Source organism: Temnothorax americanus, unplaced genomic scaffold (genome assembly GCF_048541705.1).
Source record: "Temnothorax americanus isolate GAGA-0224 unplaced genomic scaffold, ASM4854170v1 Scaffold11, whole genome shotgun sequence".
Lineage (NCBI taxonomy): Eukaryota > Metazoa > Arthropoda > Insecta > Hymenoptera > Formicidae > Temnothorax > Temnothorax americanus.
Window position 1 is genome coordinate 1,555,731 of NW_027509242.1, and position 27,698 is coordinate 1,583,428.

General features: G+C 48.1%; 2 protein-coding genes across 14 annotated transcripts; one reads left to right on the forward strand and one right to left on the reverse strand.

The window, feature by feature from the left end:
- Positions 1-126: 126 nt before the first annotated feature.
- On the forward strand, positions 127-7,073 carry Dysf (neuronal PAS domain protein dysfusion). Its single transcript, XM_077419898.1, has 9 exons — positions 127-339; positions 932-1,113; positions 4,119-4,180; positions 4,306-4,395; positions 4,505-4,681; positions 4,766-4,950; positions 5,035-5,141; positions 5,261-5,414; positions 5,549-7,073. Exons 1-9 carry the CDS (start codon positions 329-331, stop codon positions 6,600-6,602), a joined length of 2,022 nt encoding a protein of 673 aa, XP_077276024.1. The 5' UTR covers positions 127-328; the 3' UTR covers positions 6,603-7,073.
- Positions 6,926-27,213, reverse strand: Machr-a (muscarinic Acetylcholine Receptor, A-type). 13 transcript variants are annotated; one of them, XM_077420009.1, is made up of 8 exons: positions 25,168-25,843; positions 17,341-17,507; positions 14,584-15,406; positions 14,208-14,493; positions 13,706-13,988; positions 13,023-13,149; positions 12,410-12,706; positions 6,926-12,211 (listed from the first exon to the last, which is right to left on the reverse strand). In XM_077420009.1, exons 3-8 carry the CDS (start codon positions 14,677-14,679, stop codon positions 11,579-11,581), a joined length of 1,722 nt encoding a protein of 573 aa, XP_077276135.1. In that variant the 5' UTR covers positions 14,680-15,406; positions 17,341-17,507; positions 25,168-25,843; the 3' UTR covers positions 6,926-11,578. The 13 variants fall into 13 exon arrangements, with proteins under 13 accessions (XP_077276135.1, XP_077276060.1, XP_077276051.1 ...); XM_077419934.1 differs by lacking the exon at positions 25,168-25,843 and adding an exon at positions 26,277-27,213 and having other exon boundaries at positions 14,208-15,406; XM_077419925.1 differs by lacking the exon at positions 25,168-25,843 and adding an exon at positions 25,891-26,178 and having other exon boundaries at positions 14,208-15,406.
- Positions 27,214-27,698: the final 485 nt, after the last annotated feature.

Here is a 27,698-nt window from a genome sequence, read left to right on the forward strand (position 1 = left end):
GTGCCGCGAGCGAGTGCGAGAGGAGGACGGAGAAGCTTGGCGAAGACGAGGTAGTAGGTGGATGAAGAGGAGGTGATGGCGGTGAAGGAGGAGAAAAAGAAGAAGGAGGAGGAGGAGGAGGAGGAGGAGGTGGTGGCGGCCGCGCGCGACGTTGGTGGTGGTAGGAGAACCAGCCTCCGCCAGTCCATCCACGTGTTCAGTGTGGTTGCGCGTTATGACCCGGATGTTAGATCGTAGCCGCAGTTTCGCGAGAACCTGCCGACCCGGATGTCCTCCCGCTCGTTGTCCACCAGTGCTCGACCACTGATGTCTTCCTGACCACCGAAATATGTTCAATCGGTAAGTTACGGCCGTCCCCCCGGCACCCCTCCCTCATCGTCATCAACGTTGTTGTCGTCGTCGTCGTCGTCGCTGAAGTTGTCGCCCCCGTACTTTGGCGAGGACCACCGACTCCTCTGAATGCGCGATACGACGCGTCGCGCGTTAAAACTCACCCCGAGGCTTTCTGCGCGTCTTACTCTTCGACCGGACGAAACTTGATAAAAATGATGTTAGTCGCGAGAAATTGAATGGAGAACCGACCCAGACTCCAGACCGCACCATGTCCAAAATCGGGACGTAAGACGTCTTATATTTCGATTATGAACATCGCGTTGTCTGGGGATCGGTGATCCTCGCGCCGATTCAGGGGTGAGTGCACCCCGCGACGTCGTTCTCCGCCGCGAGACGCCCGGGCGAGTGGTCCCGGAGGACTAGCGGAGGACTCGGGCCGCTCCTCGCTGAAGTACGAGATGTCACGGATCCCGGGATGTTGAAGTGGACAGTGGGTGCGACCACCAACGATCTCTCGCGAAACGACACCGGGACGAACGCACGTGTCGCACGTGCGTGTGCCGCGGCAAATGACGGTAACGTCAGCGTGTGCTTGAAGGATAGATGCGAGCAAGTCTACGAAAGGCGCCAGCAAACTTCGAAGGGACCTGATAAACGCCGAAATCGCGAATCTACGTGACTTACTGCCGCTACCGCCCTCGACACGCCAGAGGCTTTCCCAGCTGCAGCTTATGGCCTTGGTCTGCGTGTTCCTGCGAAAAGCCAACTACTTTCAGCAAGGTATGACGAACGGCGAGAGAGAGAGAGAGAGAGCTTGCCCACGTATTTAAATTTTAAAGTTCTCTCTTAGTGTCTCGAAGTTGCAAGCGGATTTTCTTCGCTCAGCAAGTTTTTATATGAAAAAGTTGTTCGTAAGATTCTCAACTCGTAATGTCGGAACCGACGCACGATATTTTTTATTGCCGAGAGTTTCTCGAAGTTCTAAGGTGCAATGGAAAAACGTTGAAATACTAAAGTAATACTAATATATATAGTTTAGCCAGAGTATTACTAATATATGGTAATACTAAATTACTAACTCGTGGAATTTATTTATTTTTTTATTTCTTAATATGTATTTTTAAAAAGTTACTAATGTTAAATACTGTACGTTTACTATATCGATGATAATATCAACAAATATTAATGTTAAATTAATGTTGGATATCAAATTGATATAATGATTTCAGAATGACTATTATCGAGAATTGTTAAGTTACTCAAAAGTACGGCTTATATACCTGCGTTTAACATCGAGGAAATTGCGATATGATACGCACGTCGCGTCACACCGAGTTGCAAACTTGTTACTATAAAATAAAGAATGGTGATAAAGCGAGTCCCATCGGCGTATATCGCGATTACTATATCTTTACGGTAATTCACATCCATCGGCCGAGACTTCAATGCCGGCAAGCGCTCGTGCCATGCAATTCCCCGCGTCTGTACTTACTCTGATATTTCAGCGAGCGCATTGGTACTCGGCGTACTGTGCTATACGTAATGATTGGGATGCATTGTACCGACCATAAAACACGCTAAATTGATGTTACTGTTGCTTAAGGATTGTTAATAAATTTCCATCGAACGCGCAAAAATGCCCAGACGTACAATTCTTGATTAAGTATAATCGGGCATAAGTAATAAATCTAATAAATCTTGCGATTATTGTCATTAACAATATCGGTTTTTTTTGCAACAAAATATGCACGAGAGATTAAAATCATTGAAATTATACCTTAAATGAAGAATCTTGGAGAGTTATCTCAATAATGCGATGTGAGAAAATTCATTATCTAATCCCATAAGGATTACTCGATGAAAAATGATTGAAAAACTGTTGATAATTAAAATGTTAATCTAAAAATGAGAATTATGGAAACTTTGTCGATATTTTATAATTTTGGTATTAGTTTATCTTGCTGAAGAGTGAGCATCTTGTTACTTGTAGCAAGTACTCGTAACAAGGAAACATGCAAAAGCGGAGGTCGCAAAATGTTGCCGTTTGATTCTGAATTTTATCTTCTCGATACACAGAAAACGTTCGTTATTATCGTTAGTCGAGAATTCTTTGGTCGCTCTTATATTATCGATTAAACGCTCTAATCCGAGATATTTGCCGAATTTAGAGAATCTGCTTTCGGTTCTCGATCTCTCCTCACCTCGTCGGCCGTAATCGGCTGGTGACCCGCTCAAACGATCCGCGCAAAGGAGAATTTCTATTCAGTTGCGGGAGTCGGCCGGGTAACCCGGCTGTAAGCTTCTCGTAGACAGAGAGAGAGACGGCGGGGAACGCGGTATCCCGGTGGATACCAACAACGAGAGAGACTCGCAGGAGAGAGGAGAGGAGAGGAGAGGCGAGAGCGCAAAGCAAGGCGAAGCAAAGCGATGCAAGAAGGCAAGATCGGCCGGCGCGCGTTCAAACTCAGCGGAGTCTAAGCGCGAGTTCCGGGTGATCCGCTGACCTGTCGGCCTTTGCAACAACACTCTCACGCTCCTGTAACCCACACTCCTGCTCCCCGCATCGCGTCCCCTTCTCACTCTGTCTCTCTCTTTTTCTATCCTTTCGCTCTCTCCCTCTCGCCCTCTTTCTCCCTATCGTTCCTCTGCCGCCCGCCGCAGCTTCCCTTCCCCTCTCGCGTTCTTCTTCTCTCCGTTCTTCTCTCTGCTCCCCTTGCCCTCCCCCTATCCTCCCCCTTTCTAGCCGTCTTTCTTTCTCTTTCCCTCTCCCCCCCCTCTCTCTCTCTCGCGCTCATTGTCTCGCGGTATCGGGTACTATAGTCCCATGTAGCGCCGTTAGTAAACGCTGCCGTGCTGCATTAGCATACGCATTTTTCTTCATCCTTCTCTTTCTCTTCTTCGTCTCGCGGTGCATACCTTTTTTTTCCCCCTTTACTTTTTCGGGGAAGCCCCTGCGAAGAGGGTGGCAAGCGCGCGAGCAATCGCGTGAAAAAGTACGAGATTAAAATGGATCTCTCTCTTTCTTTCTCTGTCTCTCTCTCTCTCCCCCCTCTCTCTCTCTCTCTCTCTCTCTCTCTCTCTCTTTCTTTCTCTGTCTCTCTCTCTCTCCCCCCTCTCTCTCTCTTTTTTTGGTCCGTTGGAAGCCCGCGCGCGTGCCCCGAGACTATCGCACGTAATTAAGACTCGAGACACAATGAGGCGTAAGAACAGCATGCAAAGAACGAAGAATCGATACGCGCGGTCTAAGAAAATCTAAGATAAAGAGAATAGAACTAAAAAGAGACTGCGCATTTGAAAAATAGCGAATTTAATTAGCTTTCTGACGGAAGGCGGCATTCTGATGACCTCGGATCGATGATACCTTCCAACCGATCGCTCCGCTATTCTTCTACTAGCCTTCCAGCTATTTTCTTCGCGTTTTCTCAGATTCGCGCGTTTACATTTCTAGGACATTAATGGTCAGGAATGCGGCTGAAACAACAGCTTTTTTTTTACAATTTGCGATAGACAGACGAGCTTATCAAAAGCGTTCGCGCGTTTTCACGTTGCATATAATAAAAATAGAAATAACGATTCTCGCCTTATCGTTACTATTGCTGACAGTAAACCCACATTGTACCATATGTATATGTTGATAGCGATTTATTTTTCTCTTGCATGACAATATACTATTTTGTTTCTTCAACAAATATTACAATAAAACACGCGTAATATTGATTTATCTGTTCTTTTAAATGTTGTATTTTATCTCGATAACTTTGATTCTTCTATTTTTTTCGTTTCAGCGTTGAAAAACTGCCCGTCCGAGTCCTCGAATATTCCAACACCCAATATAGGATTTTCAAAAGTAATTATTTTAAGTTTATTTATATATTGATCACTTGTAATTATTTTACGATCGTATCTTTTATATATACATTTATCTGCTATTTACTACACATTTTTGGAATACAGTCCGTGCGTCTTTTCCAGGCGATGTCCGGTTTTATTATGATGATGACGCAGCAAGGAAAATTGTTGTACATATCAGAAAATGCGGCAGATTATCTCGGGCATTCTATGGTACAGTAATCCTTATGTAACGTAGGCGACAGTTTTTGTAAATGTTAAAACGCTAGTAGCGTTATTGTCTCTGAGTCATCACAATCGTGATAAGACGAAAGATTTTCAGGAGGATTTGCTTATTCACGGGGACAGCGTGTACGACGTGATCGACAAGCAGGATCATATGGTCGTGCAAAATCAGTTATCCCGAAACAGTCCCATTCCCAGCGACAGGAGACTGTTCCTGTGTCGAATCAACGTGTCGAGAAATTCTCGGAGGCAGCTGCGATTCGGCGATCAGAAGGTGATTAAAAACCGCTGATTAACTTTAATATATCGTCCACTTTCCATATACGGACACCGCGGCATCGTTCGTTTCTATTCGCAGGTAATTCTCGTTGAGGGTCACTTCCTGCCCTTCGTTCCCGTTTGCAATCGCAACGAGTTCGTTTTCCTGGCGTCGTGCACCCCAGTGGTCCTGCCGGAGACCCGAGAGAGCATCGTTCAGGGCGCGACGAATATATTTACCACGATTCACTCGATGGACATGAAATACCTGCATATCGATAAAACGTAACGTATAATACGCCACTGATAAGTTTAGAAATTCGCGTTGCCTAAGTTCTGTTTTCCTGGAGGTTTCTTCTTCTTCTGCAGCGCGGAAAGTCATCTGGAGTACACGCGCGCCGAGTTGGTCAACGTATCGTGGTACAATCTACTTCATTGGGATTCTATAAGGACCGCCTATTGCAAACATCAAACCGGTAATTATACGCTACGAAAAATTCTCTTGATAATAAAGAAAACGAAAATCTTGCGACAAGCCAAGCTAAAAAGATTTCTTTTCCGTGTTCTGATTTGTTCTCTGTAAACTTGATTTTAGTCATCCAATCCGATCAGGAGCGATCCACCACCGCTTTACTGAAGCTACAAAGCCGCTCCGGAAGGTGGTTTTGGGTCCATTGCGTGCTGCAGGTCAAGGACACCTCTGACGAGTGTCAGCATCCTATAATCGTTTGCACGAATCAAGTGCTCACGTACGTTTACGATTATTTTATCATCTCTTTTAATCGTTTATTAAATTATGAAATTTTATATTTTATTATCTAATCGGTAATGTAATTCGCTCGAAATAGTTTTGATAACGTCGTGCGATATACAATAATTGCAGCGACAGGGAGGCCGAAGTAATGCGCTCCAGTTCATGGCTGTACCAGTACGCGTCTCAAACGAAGTTCACCTACGGGATCTGCCCCAGCGGTCAAGGTCGCGGTACCGTTTATCCCTCCGCAGGACCCCCTACCAATCAAGTCCAGGAATACGTTCGGACATATTCCAACGACACCACCGATACCCAGCTCTCGCCGTCGCTTCACTCGGACCGGTCCGAGACGGAGTCGCACGGTGCTTCGAAGATCGCGCAGTCGACGGATTATCCCAACCGGCGGCTTCTGCGGGACGACGCGGAGCCAGTGGACATGTCGATAAGCGGCGCGGAGCAGCACGAGGGCAGGGGCGTCCAGGTCGCGATCTCCGATCATCAGCAGCACGTCCTGGACGACGCGGTCAGGTACCACCACAAGCAGTACCACAAGAGCTCGTTGCATCTGGCCGGCTATCGGGCCAAATTCGCGCAGTGTCACGGCACGCAGTACGCAAGCGGCTGCGCGGACGTGCTGTCGGTACCCGGCACCAAGTATTATCTTACCGACCTCGACCGGGACTATTGCTGCAGCGCGGAACGGAGCGGCCTGTTGCTGCACAAGCGGCTGCCGACGAAGGCGTTGCTCGCGCCGCCGCCACCCTCGATCGCCACCGCGACGGCCGAACCGCCGCCGCCCGATACCACCCCCCTGGAAAACTGGGGCACGGCATGGTCGGACGCGCTGCAGAGGGTTCCAGACGTGGTACACCAGGACCTGAGCCCGTACATCACCACGCCGACCACGCCCGTCAACACGCCCGACTCGGACACGCTCGGACACCCGGAGGCGCCCATCTTCAACTTCGACTGGGCCGGCACCGAGCAGCACGTGCCAAACCTGAAGATTACCTTCCATCGCGGCAGCACCGCGACGACCACCACCACCACCACCGCCGCCGCCGGCCACCCTGCCGCCCAACCTAGGAAGCAACATCAGGACGCGGTGCAGCCCATCACGCTACAGTTACCACGTAGGAAGGGACAGTCCACGGAAAATGACAGCAAGGATTTCCCGAAATGAATTAGGAAATACGTATAAGTCCGAGGGGGGGCCATACAATAAGTTTAGGGGACAGTAAAAGAGTACAAGAGTAGGGAAAACGTGTATAGTTTTCCACCTACAGCCTTATTTTATAGTAAAAGCTTAGGAAACATCGGATACCAGTTAGTTCGTTAATAAAGAGAAAAATCCATGTAAGAATCTAGAAGAAATTAGAGACGAAAGTAGGGATTAGTATCTATGAATCGACTGGAAATGCGTGAGTGTGCGCGACCGAGGGGTCGTCGTAAGAATGCAAAAACACAAAAGGAATGTCGGACAGTGTCGTACTTACATACAATCTCTTTGTCACAGACAACGGAGTATATTCTTCCAAATTCTATCGGTATCGCGTTACATAATTTTCTACACGCTCGTTCGTCTTTTCCCTTTCTCTCTCTCTCTCTCTCTCTCTCTCTCTCTCTTTTCTTTTTTCTTTTCCTCTTTTTATCTTCAACATTTCTGTCTCTTTGACGTCTTATACGTTGCTCTCGAATCGTAAATTCTTCATTAATATAAAACACGTATATAAACATAGACTGATTACATCGGTGTTTACAATAATCTACGATTAAAAAAAGTCGTACATCATTTCGTTTATCTCCGGTATACGCTTTTTTATGCGAGAACATTCGTTTTGAGATAAATAGCACGCATCGTACGCGTATATTCCAAGTGTATATATATTTATATTATATATATTACATATATTATATATATATATATATAATATATATAACTATGTGCAGTGTCGTAAGAGGGTACCCAGGTACATGCGCTATATATGTGTTTGAGATTGCCTTTGAAAATACCTAAATCTTACGTTTAACACACGATAAAATATATTCGCTTTGTACATTTCAACGCATTCGACGAAGGAGAGTGTTTCCCTTTTTTTTTCTTTTTCGGCGCGCAACGTGCACGTCGCGCGTTACATTACGTCTCGACGTGATGTACTACAAAGGAAACAGGTAAATAAAGAGAGGCAGTTAATCGTTTATATAGCAGTAGCAGCAGCTTTCAATCAGATTTCGTCCAGTCGTTATTTTAGCATTATTATCCCACGTTATATCGACCCCTCGATCGGAGGTCCAACACCCTGGCCAGAAGTCGGCCATCGCGCGAGTCCACGCGCAATTTTTAATCTCGCGACTAACACGCTCTTTGTTATTATACGTCTTACGTTTACGGATTCTTTTATAATAAATATCGAAATAAATATATCCCGCAGAGTGTACTCCTAGTGCGAAGCCGAACTTTGAAGATATGTTCCGGTGCTGGAATAAAGAAATAAAGTGTTTGCGTAAGAGCATGGGGGAAAATGCTTTTCACGGATCTCTGAGCAACGTTTTTCTTTCGAGCTGGAGCTTGAACGTGTGACGACAGGTTCTAGAATATATCCCCAAAGTTGCGATGTTTCTGACACTTCTTTCCGCAAGAACGCAAATTTTTGTACAGCGGATCGATAGCCGCGTACGCTCGTTCCTCTATTTAAAATACCGCAAGTGTTCTTGCCATACATAATTGCCACATTAATAATCTCACACATTATAACGTTTACTTTCAGACAAATACAATACACAATTTTTTGAATTTTGTTTTGGATCGAGAAAGCGAAACGAACTCTGCGACACAGTCGACCCCTCTGTGCCGTTCGTCTTTTTTGAATAAATTTCCACTATTTGACATGGTCTCCTTTTTTTCTTAAAAATCTATACGCAGTCTCCCTGATATATTTCAGACTAAATTCCGATTTGGATCCCGATTCTGTTCTGCGCCGAAATATCGAAGCGCGAATTTTCGAAGACTTTGAAACGTCATCGATCCTCCCGCAAATTACCACAATCTTCCCAGAAACACGGTTTCTCGAAAGTCTTGAGCTTCTCCCCGTTTCAGCTCATGCTCGCGGAATCGCGAATTCGACAAAAAGTGCTATAAGCCTCAAGTTTTCGCCTCGAAATTTGTTTCCGCGTTTGCGACGTCTCTTGCGTCGCGAAGAAAATACAAGCGCAACGAAAACGTCGAACGTCAGTTATGTTCTTATATCACTCATCTCATTCGCGTTTACCGTCGCATTTTAGTATCAACGCGATTCGTCAAAGGTCTCGTCACGCGAGATCGACTATATAAAAGGTAAAAAAATATCACCGAGTCTTACGCTATTCCCTTCCCCCGTATGTTCGGCGGCGTTCAAAAATGCCTGAAAACGCGAGAGATTATACAGATGTACGTTAATCTTTTTTTTTTATTATTAATTTTTTATTTTTTTTTTATTACGTATTTGTTTCCTCACGTGTGACACTCCGCCTTGCCTCTTTCACTAAAGACTTACGACACCAACAGTAATAATTATATGCTTATAATATCTTAATTGTTATCGGGAGATCCTGAAATTCTTTAACACATCTATTGAGAGAAAGTATGCTTTAAAATTCGTTATAAAACAGCTCGAAGTCGCTTTTATCGCACCTCGGGAAACGGAAATCGTGTTTACAGCTTATATCCAGTATAATCGCTCGCGTAACGGCCGCCAAATCAGCGCGAATCCTCGTATCAAAAGTACCCGAATAATAGATCGAAATCATTGATTAATTGTACTCGTTAATTATACGCTGTCGATACGTAACTACCGTCGCGTCCATCCGATGTACCTAGGTTCGTTTCGTGATCAACGGTCTCTCTCTGTCGTCGAGTCCCTTCCTCGCCGATCTACCCGTACGGGATCCAGCCGAGAATCTCGCGGATCTCTCCGCGAGAGACCGAGAGGAGGCGCGTGAACTCTCGACGGGCTCCTCGCACGCGCAGATGCATCCCCGCGAGTACGTATTACTATCCGCGACACTGCACCGTGTATATATGTGTATGCTGATCGCACGAGAGTGCGTGTTTAGTGTGCGTGGGTATTTTGTACAAGATACAAACGCACGCGTGCCGACGCGTACATAGGAACGTCGCTGTTCGTTCTTCTTTCGAGCAGCGATTATGTTTCTTGCTTCGAGTGGCGAGTGAACGATATACGCGAGTGAAAGAAACTAGAGAATCTATCCTCAAAACCCTTCCCGGAATCTTCGAAGAGCACTTCCGCGAGTGGAAATTAGCTGAGACTCAATTTAGATCGACTTTAACATTCATGTGAATACGTATGACCCATGAAAAAGGAAAGAAAGAACTCAAAGTACACTTATGTAAAAGATTGCATCTTCTGGCTGTATGTAAACTCGAGGTATGCGCGAGGTATTTAATTACACGAAGTCACAAAGGGATGAAAATGAAGAGCTCCGCAGTCTTGAGGTCACTATAGGCATGTCGGCGCGCGTACGGTTGACTTTGATTACTTTACGAGCCTTTCGATCGCTAAAGTCGTGTATCGCTCGACACAGTGCTCTTATTTTATATTTGTTATTTTATTTAATTTTTTTTATTAACTATATATATTTCATGGGTAACTCGTTTCTCAACAGCATCGAGAGTGCGCTACGACATTCCTCCTTTTCGCTCCGCCCTCGTCTCTCTCTTACTCTCACGTCGTATAATCTTGGTATAATCTTTTAAAGCTTTGTTTGGCACATATAATTAGAATGTATTTTAGTTTTACGGAAGAATTCGATTTAGCGTTAAATCTCTCGCTCTTCTTCCTCTGTACCTCTCTCTTTCGTTTTTCCTAATCGCTATAATTATTTTCACATACTCCGCTAGCCGTCCCAGCCACCCCCCCGTGGCCAACTCCCTTTTACCATCTCCTTCCCCTCCCACCCCTCCCAGCATTATTACATTTAAACACATTCATTTACAGTTTTACACTTCGCTACTTCGTAAAATTTACATCGAGTGTTTGCATCGCCCGTCGCGGTTCTACGCGACGCACAGAAGATTAACGTTATCCTTTCGATATATATATTTTTTTTACTTAAATAGGTTCTTGTGCTTGTGACTTAGTTTTTCTCCCCTCATCTACTCTCCCCGTTACTATTCGCCATCGCCGCCGCTCCCTTCGTCCTCCATCCACCGGCAGAAAAGCTCTCGGGAGCAACCGGATGCTTCCGGTGTCACGGCGACGACGATGACGATCGTACCGGGAGGAAGGGAAGGTATACCGGTTCCCCTCGATCCCGAGAGGCACCGGACACGCAATATAATTCCGAACTCGCGCGAACTCGGGTAGGTATGCGCGACATTCGGAGAGATATTAATACGTTATATTCATGGCAGTATCCACATCGCGTTACTTCTCGGCGAAACTCGGAGACCGGAGCTGCGTGCGTTTTGACTAGTGCGCTGACGGCCGGCACGCGCTTCCCGTGCGCGACGCGAACGAGCCCGCATTTCCTTTTCCCTCCTCTCGATTTTCTCCCTCGATTTCCCAATTCTCCGACGCAATACCGTCACCCCTGTCACCCACATCAATTTTTTAGAGTGAAAAGATTCCAGCTGCCGAGATTTCGAAATAATAATCAAACTGAGAACCCCCGGTTTCCCCAAGAGTCCGGCCGCGACTCAAAAAAGCTTAAGAACCACTGCCTCATTAAATATTCACGCGCCTTGATATAGACGATCGATATCAGTGCCGTAGGAAATTCGAGAAATTATCCGGGAATATTATGAACAAACAAAACCGTCCCTATACGCTCTTACACGAGGAGAAAGGCTCGTTCACGTCGCTCGGCGTCATATCGTTAACCCCCCGACAAGGATATATTGGTTCGTGATTAATTCTTTTTACGCATTCATGGATACCAATGTAATTATGGAGTTATACAATTACGTTCGAGAGACCGTTAAACTCCGACGTCACGTCGGGGGATAACCGAGTTATCCATGTAATTATACTGACGATTAATAGAATTTCCACTGAGAAAAATCCGCGCGATCGGTCGACGCGCGGGAACAACGCGGTCGTCGAGGGGTTAATCTCTTGTTGATGCAAAAAGGTCGAAGCGCGCATCGTCGGATTACTGATGTCACCCCATCGCGGTGCCGCGGTTCCTGCTCTTCCACTTACACTTTACAATCCTCACGTAGGTCTTGCGGAAAGCCGTGTTGCATAAAGCGTACAACACTGGGTTCACAGTACTGTTGATGTAGCAAAGGTAATAAAACAAGTCCCATAGCTTCTGGGGTATGTGCAACCTGCAGGCGGAGATGGACTTGATGAGTACCAGGACGTTATACGGGGTCCACGTGAGGAGGAACGCCAACAGGATGGCCGTCAACGTTTTCGCGGCTTTATCGGGCTCCTTTACTAACTTCTTCTTCTTGTTGGGCTGCTTGTTCAAGATGCCCTTTCCCGTCAGTGCCTTCGGTATGTTCTTCGCGTTCAGCGGTATCCTGATGTCCGGCATCTGCGACGACCTTCTCGTCATCGTCGAGGAGGCCGGACTCGACACGGAACCGCCACCGAGACGGAAGAACTTGCTGGCACCGACGCCGCTACCGCCGCCGCCCCCGCCGCCGCCTCCACCACCACCGTCGTCGCTATCTTCCATCATGCTGTGCAACTGAATCGACACGGACTCGTCATGGATCATCTTTATGCTCGTCCCCTCGATGAATTTTTCGCCGTTGCTCGGCAATTTGATCAGAATCGTATAAACCTGGAAACAAAGAAGACACGCGCATAGCATAGAATAGATACTATAGATCTTCGAGTGAGTCAATCGCAATAATATATAAGTTTAATCCTAATTCAATAATATGTAACTCTAATAGCATATTGATTTTTCCCAGTAACTTGTTAAAAGATGATACTTCTTCTCGATTTCCAAATAGAAACGAATAGCAGCGTCACATACGGAATCGCTGGAGATAGTCTTGAGGTCGACCGGTCGCGTCGGCCTTTTGTACTCGTGCTGCAACGCGGCCTTGTCCAGAACGATCCCCGTGGCCTGTATCGCGCTGAGGGAAGGACACCGTGATACCGTGCTGGGAAGCGGCGTCTCGGCCGACAGGGGCGTGAGCGTGTCCTCGTAGCCGACCCCGGTGCGGCTGCTTTCCGGCCCGGCGATCTCCTCGTCGTCCTCGTCCTCTCGACCGCTGTGCCACCACGCGATGCACCACATCTTCAGCCAGGTCCAGGAGAACGGCCTGTGCTGCACGCCCGAAAAGCGGAAAAATGGATAAGATCGTAGTCGCGGCGATGGTCGATCTAGAGATTGCGTCCGCAAACGTAACTTTGCGTCATAGCGGAATACCGAATCTTTCCCGCGATTTTCTCCTTAAATTAATAATGAAAACGCAAGAAGATATGAAATTTTCACAGTAATAACGATTATCAATCCCGAAATGCGCGAGTTGTGTAAGTACAAAGTTATAACTTTCAGTGGCATTCGTAAAGACGAGAAAACGTGCAAAGTTATTCCCACTGGTGTAATCGCATTCAAACTCACGCTTACGACTGTTACTTACGCTCTTGTATTCCGGGTAGTGCTTATCAATGTAGGAAACGGCGATGTGCGTGGCGTGCGAAACATCGTCGGCGGTGCTCGACTCGCTTCGCTGTCTTCTGCTCTCCTCCAGGTCTAAACCCTCGTCGCTAGAGGGAAAAATGACGATAAGCACGTCAGATCGCATCTCGGTCTTTCGACCTCGCGATATTCGCAAAGCACAATTGTTCGCGTTGTCGAAAGGAGCATCTCGTTACGTAGATTAACGGAAGAATATTTTTATCAGATTAAAATGAAACAAATAGAAATAATTCAAACAACAAGATCCGTAGGTCTCGACAAAATAGATAAGTAATTATTGTCGTAAAGATCATGAACAAACATTAAAGAATAACGAGAAACAACATCAAAGTAACCATAAGGGAACACACGCATTCAATTCGATTTAATATTTCCAAGGAGGAAACAAGTACTCGACTAAAATAATATATCTTTATGAAAGGAAGAAATTAATTCTAAGACACACAATACGTTTCAATCGGCCATTCACTAGTGCATCTGTGCCCTAACGCAAGGGAAGGGCTGATCTTCTAAACGGGACAATGTGTTACCATCTTTCTTGTGCGGGGGTTGCAATTGCGATTTTTTTTTTGTGACGTGCTGACGACAAGTTCGAAGGGAGAAACAATTGAAAGCGTTAGTTACCACCTCGAGTTGCTGCGCTTGCTCGCGTCTTGTTTGCCGGCCTGTAAGTTTGGCAGCTCCTTCTTACGTTTCCTCGTCTCCCTCCAGATCCGAGTGTAAAGAACACACATTATACAGACAGGAACATAAAACGCGGCGATGGCCGTGCCGAAGGTGATGTAGTGGTTCGTCTCGATGAATTGGATGTAGCATGCATTATTCGGCACGGTCCTTGTACCCTCGATGTACGGCCACGCGTAGATCCATGGTGGCCAAAGAAGCAGCGATATACCCCAAGCGGACCCTGGAACGATTAACGTCGCTTCGATTATTTTTCAACGAATATTAATTTAGATTTATTATATTACTATATTGAAGTATATTAGAATACCGTAATTTATTATAAACGCAATATAAATTATTTTATCAGGATATTTGTTTGAACTTTGTAAGAGAGAATTGGAGCAGTTTTAAATCACAAGTGAAAAACAAAATCTTCGAGACAAAGTTCTCCGATACTCACCGATCATGATGGCCGCTTTGGTCGTGGTCCTCTTGGCCCGATAGGTGAGCGGGCGCGTGACAGAGAAATATCTGTCAAAACTGATGATCAACAAATTGAGGACCGATGCGTTGCTCGCCAGATAATCGAGGGCGAGCCACGTGTCGCACACGTGCGGCCCGAGCGGCCAGTAACCGAGCACCGTGTACAGCGTAAAGAGGGGCATGGAGATTAGGCCGATCGCGAAGTCGGCCATCGCCAGGCTGAAGAGGAAATAGTTGGAGATCGTCTGCAGTTGCTTGTCAATCTTGAACGATATCATAACCATAATGTTGCCGATGACCGTGGTGAGACTGAGACAGGTGGCGAACACTACTATGAATATACGCTCCCATACCGTATATTGAATGGGCTCACCGCCACAGTCGAGACCGTTGGTAGAGACGTTGTAGCTGTCATTGTCGAGTAACGCCACCGTCGGAGTAACGTTCATGTCTGACGGACTATCTCTTGTCCTCTCCCTGTCTCTCTTTCTCTCTCTCTCTCTCCCTCTCTCTTTCTTTCTCTCTTTATTTCTCTTTATCTCTCTCTTTCCCTCTCTCTTTAATTCGAAAAGTCGTTCCAGCGCTCCGCGTCCGGTACAGTTACCGGTTCGCGCGGGCGATCGCGCGTCCTCTGATTCTCTCGCGAACGGATCTCTGGAGCTCTCGGCTCGAACCCCGATCCTCGGGGCACCACCGCCAGTCCCGCGTAGCCCGCCTCACCCTCGCCCGTGCTCTCGCGTACCCCTTTACCATGCGCGCGGCGGGTACGCTGACGGAGCGCGCGTTCGCCCACGCGGCCGTGCGCGCGCACGCACGCCCGCCCGCACGCACGCACGCACGTACGCGCGTACGCGCGAACGCCACGCTTCCGGTACTCCTCGTCGCTGGACACCGGAATTCGGCGAACGGCACCACCTTCACCGACGCTACCGTCACGATCTCTTCCCTTCTCCTCTTCCTCCTCCTCCTCGCCCTCGTCCTCGTCCTCGTCTTCGTCGTCGTCGTCGTCGTCGTCCTCCTGGTCCTCGTCTTCCTCCTCCCCCTCCTCCTCCCCCTCCTCCTCCTCCTCCTCCTCCTCCTCTTCCTCGTCCACCGCCTCCGTCGTCGTGCTCTCGCTAGGTGGAAAGTAGTGTCAACTACATCCCACGTTTACACCTCTCGGTGGAGACATTGAGTCTGCGGGCAAAGAGCGGATATGCCGAAAAATTGTATCGCGAATTATTAGCGTAATAATCTTAATGAAATCATATCGCCAATTGGGACCGATATCTACTTTTTCGTATAAGTATTCGGTACATTTTTTTACTTCGATATTATATTGATTTCATTCGACGTTGTCAAGTAAACGTTGAATACCAAAAGTCTACCTGTGAGAAACATAGAAACGTTTTCGTACGAATACTTCTGTGCGATGACAAATAAAAGAACTTGAAATATAAACTAATACGTGACTTTTAGTAAGAGACCTGTAAGAGGTATACAACATCTGCGCAATGCTAGATTAATTCCCCTGTTGTCGAGACACGGGGCTGTCGACACGAGTGTGCTCGCGCGACGGACGACCCGTCTTAAATTTTAAATCCTTCGTCTACCGTCATCGCGCACCGAGAGTCACTGTAGGGGCGTAATAAAGAAGAGGAAAAAAAGGGACGAGAGAGAAGGAGGGAGAGAAAGTTCTTTTGTCGTACTTCGGCGCGGCACGAGACTACTGTCAGACGAACCGCGAAAAGCGCAACCAATGCCGCGGGGCTTCCACTCCGTTTCCGCTGACGGATCAGCGCGGAAGGCTTTACACTCCTTTTTTTTTCTCCCCTCTCTCCTGACCGCCACTTCATCTTTAACGAGCTGCTTATTCGCCACTTCACTTTGCCACTCACCCGTGAACCGGAGCGAGTCTCTGGTGCATCGCGTATCTCCCAAATAATCCAAATATATACATCTCAAAGCGTTCGCATTTCCGTTTCCAGAGTACACGCGACTATATGAATGAGCTTATTCCGCGATTCCCGCCTGTGTCAGCTTGGAGGTCCTTTTTTTTTTCCCCTAACGGCGACTTCCCGAATCTTAATTCCGTAGAAATGTTAGCCACATCGAAGAATCTTTCGTGCATTCTTTATAAAAAAAACTTATGTACGAAACTTTCAGATCCGACGTTGCATTTCTCCGTTAACGAGAGATTTACTTGTTCCGTTCAAAAATTCAGAAGATAGAGATCAACTTTCACCAGGACTTCGGACACGTGCGCGAAGAGTACGCGAGATTTCCCGGTGTAATAAGCGCGTTTTAATACGGGAAGTATAAATAACGCCGTCGGAGCAGCTTGCGCCGGAAGAGGTCGGCCGAAAGTTCGGAACTTGTTATCGTCTAGAATCACAATTCGATCGCGTTCCTCGCGCTCTCGTCTCGTCGTCGAAGACGACGGTGCCAACTCGCGGGGTGTACGACGGCGCTCCAATTACCGACGTATTTCACTTGCCGGCTTGTCCGCTTAAACGGGCGCCGCGCCGCGGCGCGCCGGCCTTAATACGCTCAGGAAATTTCGCGAGTGTCACGAATTAGATCCGCCTGTGCAGCGGTGCATCCGAAAGTGCCTGTCTCGCGAAGCCAGTTAATTTGTACAATTAACTGACGTTTGTAGCACAGGCGGATGAAATATAGGAGACGGCAAATAAAGTGCATTTATACATATTAATAAATAACTTTCAGTTTCCCTCGTAGCGTTTCCACGATCAAAGATTCTCATATTGAATCGCGAACGGACAAAAAGAACTCGAAGACTTTAAAGAGTCTGTTCTCGATTCGATTAATTTCGTTTGACTTTCGCAAGAATTAGGACTTCAGCAGGCTTTACGTATACGATCGGAAGGCCTGTTGCGAATTAAGCCCCGGAGATGAGAATCGGTAAGCAAAGTTTATCCTCAAGTTAATTTCGGGTGGATTTTGCTGTAATAAAACGTCCGGCTTAAACTTTGAAGTTTAACTTCAAATTAAAAGTGGTTCGGCCGCCGAGGACGGACGGATTCCTTCGAAAGAATTTCGCGAGTCTTGTCTTTGCCACGTGGGAACACTGGGGGGAGCGGAGGAACGTCCACGAGGGAAGTATAACGTACTCGATAACTGCCATAATTGCGACAGATTCCTCATCGAATGCGGCCAGTTCGATATCCCTGGCGAGGCGGTCGAGCTGCTGCTGCGGCAAGGGCGTGGAAGGATGCATGTTGCGCCAGGTGTGCAACGCGATTACCTCCCCGTTAAGTGCGCATGGCATGCTCGACGCCTGTAATTATAGAAACGCCAGCGATATTTAAACCTTTTCGCGAGAGAGTGCCGTGCAGGAATATTTCAGGACTATCGCGAATACTGGATAGCGACGAATTAACGTTCCCCCTCCTCGGGAGAATCCAACAGCTCGGCCATTCGCACGAGAGAGGGAGAACCCCTTTCCCTGCTCGAGCGCCGAGTTCGTTTGGGAAATATTTAAAAGGATGTTTATTACTACGTTACTATACCTATCTTCCCCGTAACTGTTTTTACACAATCTTATACAACCGTGCGGCGCATAAATAAATCCTCGAATCTGCGTCCTGATGTTTAAATAATGCGCGCACGTCCTCTCCTTTTAATCCTCAAACTCATCCAGTATTCGCGAGGAGCCCAAAATTAGTTTCTCCTCGCGCGAGAACGGGAGAGCTGTCGAGAAATCATGCGATATATTATTCGCGCTGAATCAATGGCGGTTTACGCCGCGCCGGTCGACATTTACCGGCGCCGGCGAGAACAAAAGCGCCATGTACATACTTTGCCGTTTGTTATTCGTTGGTATTAACGCGTTTCCGCGCGGGCTGTGTTTCTCTCGCGCGACGAGTAGGCGCAAACTTCAGAGTATCGAGCTTCTCTCGTAACGTTTGCGAAGGTCGAACGGCGTTCGCGTCCGCCTCGAGATAATCGGAAGCGAGTGACGGGACGTCGTTCGAAAATCGATGCCGGGCTTGTAATTTTTACCTTACGCCGTCTAACGACGGCATTGAATTGTTCATCCCTCTGGGTAGCCTCATTTCATTACACGTCGAACGTATGCATATATACATGTGAAAAAGCTCCGCAAATCGGAGCTTAATAATTTCTTAATAATGACGTTTTTTTAACATCCGAATATTTCTCTTCATTTTATGGACAAATCCCTTTCATATCGCTCGCACGATGCACCCAATGAGGGTGTACAGGGAATCGCGATATTTCGCAACGCAGTCTAAATCTAAAATGTATTCTTGAATGTATTCTTAATGTTGCACGCGCGCGCGCGCCATACACGGAAATTACACGCGGCAGGATGTTTAGTTTGACTACTAAAGCGCAACAGAGCGTTAAAAGGTGGTCCCGGGACGAAGGCGTTTAAATCGCAGTGGATGCTTGCCAAGAGGTCGACGGTAGTATTGTGGCGCTATCGCTACTTTATATACGCACTATGAACTCCGCGGTTTCTTTTTTTTTCCTTTACGAGAAAGCTCATGGCCGCGTCATCTCGTCTCAACCCGATTTCTGTCGTGAAAAGAATGAGCAAGCAACCATATAGCTGTAAATGGTGCAGAACGACGCGTGAAGATTTAATGATTTTTGAAAATATTGAGGTCGCGCTTTCCGAAGCAAATGCGAAATTATCATAATCCAACAGAGAGAACCTGGCGTTAATCGACTTTGAACATCTTCCGCCTGTGGAAAGAATTCCCCGATTTTGCCGCGTTCGCGGATATATAAAAGCGGTTGTGCGCTCGGGCGGAAAACCTCGGTTTCCCACCGTCGCGTCGTCGTGCTCGCATTTTGGTTCGTACAGGACGGCTAGCGTGTCACAATAGTGTAACTATGGCTACACCGCCTCGCAGGGTATCCGATCCGCTGGAGAATAGACGCTATAACGACGACGAGAAACGCTCGGTGGTTAGTGGCTGCGCTGACCCTACATCGCGCCGCGCGACCTGCTCCATAAATAAATATAGAAACGCATATGGAAACCCTCGGTATCGTTAACGGCGTTACCTTCGTGTAACGAACACTGGCCTTAATTAGTTTGTTAATACACCCGGACGACTCCGTCACGTATCGCCGTCAGTTTCCCGCGCGATTCCGGAAAATGTTAACGATGCCACCGGTCGCCTCGGACTCGGAGCCTTAAGGACAAACCGGTGGAAATGATTCGGCGCGATTCTCGCCAAGTGAAATCTCTTGGGACCGTCCGTCTGAGGGTGTACAAGAACAACGGATGTCCTTTCGCGATTTGGAGGCGGAGAAAAGCGTATAGGACGCCTTCAGACTTCAGAAAGGATTAAAATACTCGCGTTTTTTGAAACTTAAACGCGCTGAAATTTAACTCTCAATAGTTTTCGCGTCCAGCACGAGATTACCGGCGTGATACCGTAAAGATAATTAAAAACGCCACGGTAGTTGGCAGTTTCACGCATTTTTAGCGGATCGGTAAATCGCGGCGTTCACGAGGCACTTATCGTACCCGTGGCATCGCGGCATTACGGAAAGAGAACGAGTCCAGTGTAATGCCGTTTTAAAATAACGCCGGTGACAGCTACGGGTTGCAGGCGTGCTGATAACTGCGTGTCGCGCGCGCGCGCGCGCGCATTCATCGCGGACAATGCGAGCGATCTTTTAAAAGAGATCTACTTCGCGCACCTATACAGACGGCGGATGATGAGTATTAAAATCGCTTGCGTCACTGTCCGCGATGTTCTCCGTTAAGTGGACAGGCGGTAGACCGCGCGCGCGCGGGCGCGAGCGCGATTATTCGCTGCCAGGATGCGTGTCTAATATAATACGTAATGCACAATGTTCGCCGTATCGCGCGATCGGATCGAAGTCCTTCGGCTTCCCACGCCCACGGAATATCACGGTTCTCTTGTGCGCGGGAATAAATAAATGTACATTTGCTCGCGCGAGAGCTGTATGACCGAGAGAAAGAGCTTGATCCTGAATGTTCTACGAAATTTCCTCTTGACGTAATAAGAGCGAGAAGAGAGAAAGAGCTAGAGAGAGAGAGAGAGAGAGAGAAAGAGAGAGAGAGAGAAAAAAATAAACGTTGCGACTCGATTTTCCGAAGAATTTCGTGAGTCGCCATGCGTCTCGCCGATCTTATTCGCTACGATCTTATTCGCATGACTCTATAACAATAAGACTCGCGGGAGAGACATGAGGAGAAGAAGACGAAGTCACAATTGCGGAAGAGATTCACATGGAAAAATAAACGCGATATGGTTTTCGCATCAGCGACGCTCCGGCGTTCCGCCGTGCGATCGCGATTGCGCCCCCGGGCAAAAGATATTTATCCTGAGAAAGGATCCGTGTGTAAATGCACCGCCGGCTCGCGGAAAATTTAAAAATAATGTTTCAGCCGCGTGTAATAATGTAAACACTTTTATCGGCTATCGATTTCGGTCGACCTGCGCCGCTTCTTTTATTATGGGGAGTATATATCGGGATACGTGATCCGAGATTGATTGCGGCTAACTAAGTCTAAGTCGCGGGGGCATTAACGAAAAGTCGATCCCGTCGATCGGGCTTTTGCGGGCCACCCGCTCGGTATTCCCTCGCGCCTCGGAAATAGAGCGTTTTGATCGTGGCGGGGCGCCCTGCCGCGCGCGCCCACGAAAATTGATAACGTTTATAACGCGCTGGAGGGGCGAGAGCGCGCGTAAAACATATTAATGACTAAATGGAAAAAAAATAGCAGAAGGTCGCGATCCACTTATATGCATCTCTCCGCTTATTACGAGGCGTTACAGCCGGCGGCCGTGTTGCGGCCGCCCCGGCGGCTATACACAGTTGAACTATAAATAAATTTTCCGATACGCTGCTCTTTTTGCCGATGAAAAAAAAAATATATATATACCTACACACTTATACGTATTCTTTCCCTGCACGCGCGTAAATTGCGCCGTGCATATTTTTACGGGCCCGTTCGTGCACGGTCGCCATTAACGTCAACCGACCTCCGGATCCGCGCGCATCCCGTTGTAAAAAAAAAAAAACCCTCCCTGCCTCGAACGCGCGTCCGCGAGCGCGGAAACCGCGTTTCGAAAATCGAAGTCCATCGGAGTGCCGCCGCGTAGACCAGAGAGACCGCCGTTAATAACCTTTGATATTTCATTAATGAAGAACACTTCTTTGTTTCTCGCTCGGAAAGGTTACGGAGGAACGTAATAATAAAGCGTCGCTTCTCCGGACGTTAAACATATGTCTCCCTCTCGTGTGCCGGAGAGCGCGAGAAGCGAAGCGTATATATACTGTCAGGAATGATAAAATTCCGCGAACCGCCGCGGCCTATATTTCTTTTTGTTCGCGCTCGGTGAAGAAAAAAAAAGGAAAAGAATTGGCTCTTCTCTCCGATTCGATCGATAAATATTAACTGCGTTAATGTATGTACAAACGGCCATATCGATCACACTTCAAATTGGGCGGAATACGGACTAAATCGGGCGGAGACGTTTGCATAATCGCGCGGTTGCACGCGGTCGAAGATGTGCCGCCTCGATACCCCCCCCCCCATCCCCCGTCAAAGCCACCGCCGCCGTTTGTCGGCGGATTAAGGACGGAATGAGGAGGGATTCTCGATTAGGGAAAAAGGAATCAATCGCGTATCAATCGTCGCGCACGCCACCCCCGTTTTCCCAGGGTGAAACAGGTGGCACTCGCCTATTAATTACCGCGCTGCGACTTTTATTACATTTTGCTCGCTAGTAGACATAAATGGGACATGTCGATCGAATTACTTCTAACGCGCGCCATACCTGACGATGAGGTGGACTATATCGGCGGGTATAGCTATACGGCGGCTAGGTCGGCGATGTCTCTTAAGAGAAAACGGTAGATGTATGTATAACCTAATTCGGTAAAGGGGTACAACACATAGTCGATCGGCCAGGTATCTCTCGTCGATATGTACACGGTGCATCGCAAGTCCCGCCGGGTCCCTCCCTACCTGTCGGATCCGCTTCGCTTCGCGGATTTCGAGTTGAGCTTTCTTTGGAAATTTTAAAGAGCATTTAACCCGATAGCTCTCTATAATCCGCGATATTTAACGCCGAAAAAAAAAAGAAGAAACAATAGAGGCGGAAGGGGAAAAAATTTCAAACGAGTTTAAAAGGCGCTGTATATAACGAGAAGTATGTTGTGATTATAAAAATAGAATTTGAAAGGGGAAGGGGTTGACGGTGCCAGAAGCACAGTAAGGTTCGTCTAATCGTAAATCTTCGGGTGAGTTTTCTCGGCTGAAAAACGGATCAGCTTCCTAAAAGCCTTTGAGAATCCGCGACTGCTCGAGAAAACGCGATTTGCTGATACACCCTTTGTAGCATTCGCACCGAGGCCTTCGCTTTCGCGTCAAAGAGCGAGGTAAGAATTCGAGATGCATATAGGATCGAAGTCGGAGCATTACTCTTTCCTCTCGCGGATACCACGGGGGACCAACGCGCGACTCCCCTGTTTCTATTTCCTAATGAATAGGAAATAGAACGCGTGTATAGCGAGTGATTCGCCGCTCGATTAAAATTCACGTGATCTCGTCCCTTCGTTTACCCATCCATTTAATGCTTAAACTGACGTTAACGTATATATATATATATATAAGATCGGGATGTCGTGAACCCCGCGAGATAGATCGTCTTCTAATATGAAATTACAACCGCGTATATATATATAGTTTTCGCGACGAACAAAAGTCTTCAAGTATCATTTCTCGCGAAATCTCTTATCACGGACGATAAGATCGTGCAAGGAAAGGGAAGAGATTCGAAATTAACGAATCATTTTGCTTTTCGATAAGGCGAAAATGCGGCATAGCGGACGTTATCATTATCGCTGGAAGCTGTCACGTTCAGCTGAAGAGCAGGACAGGCGACAGATTGTTATCGTGGATTGTAATAGGTTCGTTCTCTCTTCAGCTGCCACTTTTCGCACTTGTCTACACTTTTCCTCTCTCTCTCTCTCTCTCTCTCTCTCTCTCTCTCTCTCTCTCTCTCTCTCTCTCTCTCTCTCTCTCTCTCTCTCTCTCCTCATTTTTTTCTCCCTCTCATTTTTCTTCGCCAAGCGTGAATTATAACACGCCGTTTCACTTAGGGCGCCGAGAGTCTAATAAAGTGCAGCTGGAAAGAACGGATCCAACATGAGGTCGGGTCGGGGGAATTCAAAATCGCTCTGGTGCGATGCGACCGGAACTGCAATTGCAATGCCTACGTCCGCTCGATTCGATCGTCGCCTTGTGACTTCCAAGTATGGTGCCACCCTTAAATTTAAAAACATTTCGTGACAATATTTGTCTAAATTGGCATCTTAAACCCGCGCGTCGCAGTCGATTACTAAACTCTTTTCCAAAGGTATCGACATGTTTTCGATAATATGAGGGGAAAAAATTTCAATGAATTAAGAGGAACGAACGCGCAGACAAAATTGATATTGTTGTAAATACGCGCGCAATTATCGTCTCTTTTAGCGTCAAAGAACTTGGCGTCAGGAGTTGGAATATGATATCAAAGCACCGAAAGCGCCGATAAAATCAGTAAGATTCGCTCGCGATAAGAATCCTATATGTTAATCTTACGTAAAGCCGGAAGTTGCATCGTCGGTGGTGCCGATCGTGTCGCGAGTCGCGAATTGCAAGCGGAAGATAAATGCCGGATTAAATCGCGAGTGCTCATTTTGAGAAACAATTTCCTTCTTGTTCACATTACGCACAATCGGCTCGTTTATGACATTCGTTATCACGATGAGATCGAAAGCTATCGATATATTATTAGCACTGTCTGCTACAGCTTGTATCTGAATCAGATTCGAATTTTTTTTTACAGATATACCATTTTACATTAACTTTTTAAAGTCTGAAGGACTTTTACTCGTCTCTTATGTTTCACATTACCCGTCTATTAAGCGCAAACGAATTAAATTGGAAATAAAATCATCGTCCGCAAGCGCCATAAATCTCAAGAAAATACAAGTGTCGTTCACATAATTAACAGCCAAGTGTAATATACGTAGCGTTTAATGTTAAATTCGAATATTCTCGATCGCAGAGAAGGAAAGGAAGAGAGAGAGAGAGAGAGAGAGAGAGAGAGAGAGAGAGAGAGAGAGAGAGAGAGAGAGAGAGAGAGGAGCGAGAAATTTCCAATTAGCTGTTACTTTATTAGAGTTCATTACTTTATTATCTATTACTTTATTAGCTCATACGTGCAGAAGCTTAAATCACAATTGCGCCTATGCCCGCGCCAGCAAGCACGTACGCAGCACGCGTGCACAGACGCGCGAGCCAAAACCGCGTATGTGCACGTACACGCACATGCGAACGGCCGCGGAAAAACGGCGATCGGACGCGAGTTATCTTAATGAAAAACGATATCTTCCGCTCCTTCGTCCATCGTCAGTTTTATTTTCGAATTCCCCGCATACTGAAAAACTCTCACGTACCAGGCCCCTCGTCAATAACGCGGAAAATCACCGCGTGCATTTTTACAGATAAAAAATCGACGCGGCTCCATGCACCTGCGAGCCCGACTTTCGATACTCGTGTATCGTCGATTGTGTTATATAGATTAGCAAAGAGACCGTGCTCCTTTTTTTACGCTCCCTTCCTTCCTCTCTTTCTCTCTTCCTCTGTTTGAAATAAATTAAAAGCTATAAGGATCATAACAGATATCAATGACGGAAACTTGGTTGCGAGTTCACAGCAACGTCGGAATTGATCAAATATGTCAAAGCAAGCGCATGGTGGGCTATAATGCACGCGTCGTGGGCGATTTGTATTTCATTGTACGTATAAATCTCTCGATTCTCCCTTTTAACTTACACTGAAAGATTTATGAATGCAAAGCTAAAGCGTTGTTTGCGCGCGAGCCGCAATATGAATGGACGATTATTTCCGAACAATTGGCGTGACGAAATCTTACTCTGGGTCAACGTTTCTCTTCCCGTTTCGCGCGGCGGAAATACCGTGGATAGCCGAAAGGATTACCGCGTAATCCGTTTACTCTGTTGTCGTCGAACAGTTACGAAATCGAGGTCCATTCGCATCCGGAGCAAGTGAATTTGCAGAAAGGTCCACTTTGCGTCGCGCGAAAGCACTGCTACGGAAAAAAAAAACACTTTCCGTCTCCCGAGAGAATTTGCCGAACGCTGCCCCGCGCGCCGTACGGAGAACCCATCCCTCACCGAAACTCACCCCGGGCACGCAACCACGCTCCGATTTCGAATCCGAGTCCGAATTGAGTTCACCCGAGGACACGGGGGCGTCCGCCCGCCCGTAATCGCGTTATTTAGGGTTTCTCGAGGACACGGGGGCCGAGGCGAGCCGAGCGAGAGACGCGACGCGACTAGCCAGGGTAGGTAGTCCCCGAGAAAGTAAACCACCCCGAAGGAAAAGTAGGGTGGCTCGTCCGGCAGCGTGCTCGTTACGCCGTACCCGCCCAACGCCGAGGAAGACCGATCTCTCCGCGATTCTCGCTCGGCGACACCGGCCGATAATCGGCGCGATAGCAACGGGGGACAATACCAGGGCGGAGATGAGAGAGATAGAGAAGAGGAGAAGAAACATAGAGAAAAACAGAAAGAAAGAGAGAGGGAGAGAGGGAGAGAGAGAGCTGCCACCTTCTACACCCCCGAGCTATACTCGCCCGTGTCGAGTGCGTCACGCATCCTCTCGGTATTCCTGGCGCGAGGCGGTGGAGGCTGCGGCGATGCGCGAACGAGGCGAGGCGATGCGAGAGACAGGAGAGACCCCGATCCTCCCTCTCGAGCGAGCGAGCGAGCGAGCAACCACCCCTCGTCAGCGCGGTCGTGGCAGTCTCGTCACGGAGATCCTTCTCTCTCGCGAGTCGCGCGCGTTGCGAGAGTCCGCGACAAGCTCCGCTTCTCCGCCGTGCGTCTCGGGCCGGAGGGTGCGCACGAGATCGAGCGGGCGAGGGCGAGGGCGAGAGCAAGGGGGAGGGAGAGAGGGATGAAAGTAGGCGGCGGAGGGCGGGCGGGCCGAGGGATTCAGAGAAGGCGCTCTCGCACTCACATGTCTGTCGTGTGAAATCGGCGTGCGCGCGGCGTACTCCCGTATCACCGACGACGGGGTACGCGCGAGGACGAGCGCCGGTCCGGGCCCGCGGTCATCACGCCGACGAGGATGACGCTGCTGTTTCCTCCTCCCCCTTCTTGTCGGCGCTGGGCTTGTCGCCGGTTGTACTGCGGGCTGTTGCTCTTTGCGCGCGCTACTCGCTAATCGACGACGGCGAACGGCCGTATGTCGTCCTCGTCCTCGTCGTCGACGTCGACGTGCGACGATCTCGCGCGGGGTGCGCGCGTGGGACCCCGTTAGACTGTCGCCGACCGACTGACGGACGCGTGAACGGTTACACGCATGGTTTAACGCGGGGTGGGACGCGCGTCCGTACCCGCGGCCCGAACGTGGTCCGAACGTGCTCCGAACGAGATGGAGGAAGAGGAGAGTCGGATAGGGGTGGCGGGATGGACAAGCGAGCGCGAGGATGCGATTGAGCGAGAGAGAGATCGAGATAATGCTCCCGCTCGAAGGGTGAGAGATGAGGAGAGAGGGGGGCAGAAAGAGAGAAAGAAAGGGAAAGGGTAGAAAGAGCGAGACCAAGATAAAGGAGAGAGAGAAAGAGAGAAAGGAGGGGGCGCGCGTAAAAGGAGCCGCGTTAAACACGGATATGCTCCACGCGTAAATCGCGAGCTCGCCGACGATGCTGGCGCGGGATCGGAGTAGAGACTGACTGCGATGGTAGTGGTGATGATAGTGGTGGTGATGCTGGTGGGCGCTTCTCGGACGAGGAAAATAATTTAACCCCCGCTTTCTCCCTCTCTCTCTCTCTCTCTCTCTCTCTTTCTGCGCGATTTTGTTGGAGTCGGTCAAGGGATGCGAGCGAGAGAGAAGAAATCGAGATGCGGATAAAGAAAGCGAGAGAATTGACTATAGGAACGAAGAAAGAGTGTTCGAAAGAGGGTAGCGAGAGAGAAAGAGAATTAGAAATATAGGAGGGGAGACTCGGAAAAATGGGGGAGGACAGATTGATGTGCGTGTATATATGCATCTCGATGTGCGCTTGTGCAGCCATACGAGCGAGCAAGATGGGAAACGCGAGAGAAACAGAGAGAGGGAAACGACAAACGGCACTATACTCCGATAACGTTCGCGCTGGGACCGCGAGGCGCACTAAGGGCGTGGGCAATCCGCGAGCAAGCAAGCGAGCTAGCGAGCGAACGAGCGAGCGAGCGAGCGAGCGAACAAACGGGACCGGTACGAACGACGGCGGACTACATTGATTTTGATTTTCGAAGGCGCGCGCATTTGCGCTCTCTGGATCTGCCCATTCATGCCGCTCCCGTCTGCCTGGCTGCCGAGGACGTTGGTCCTGTCCTCGTGCGAAAAGGGGATCGCGTAAGAGTTCGGGGGGTTGCATGGCGGGCTGCAGCTCCA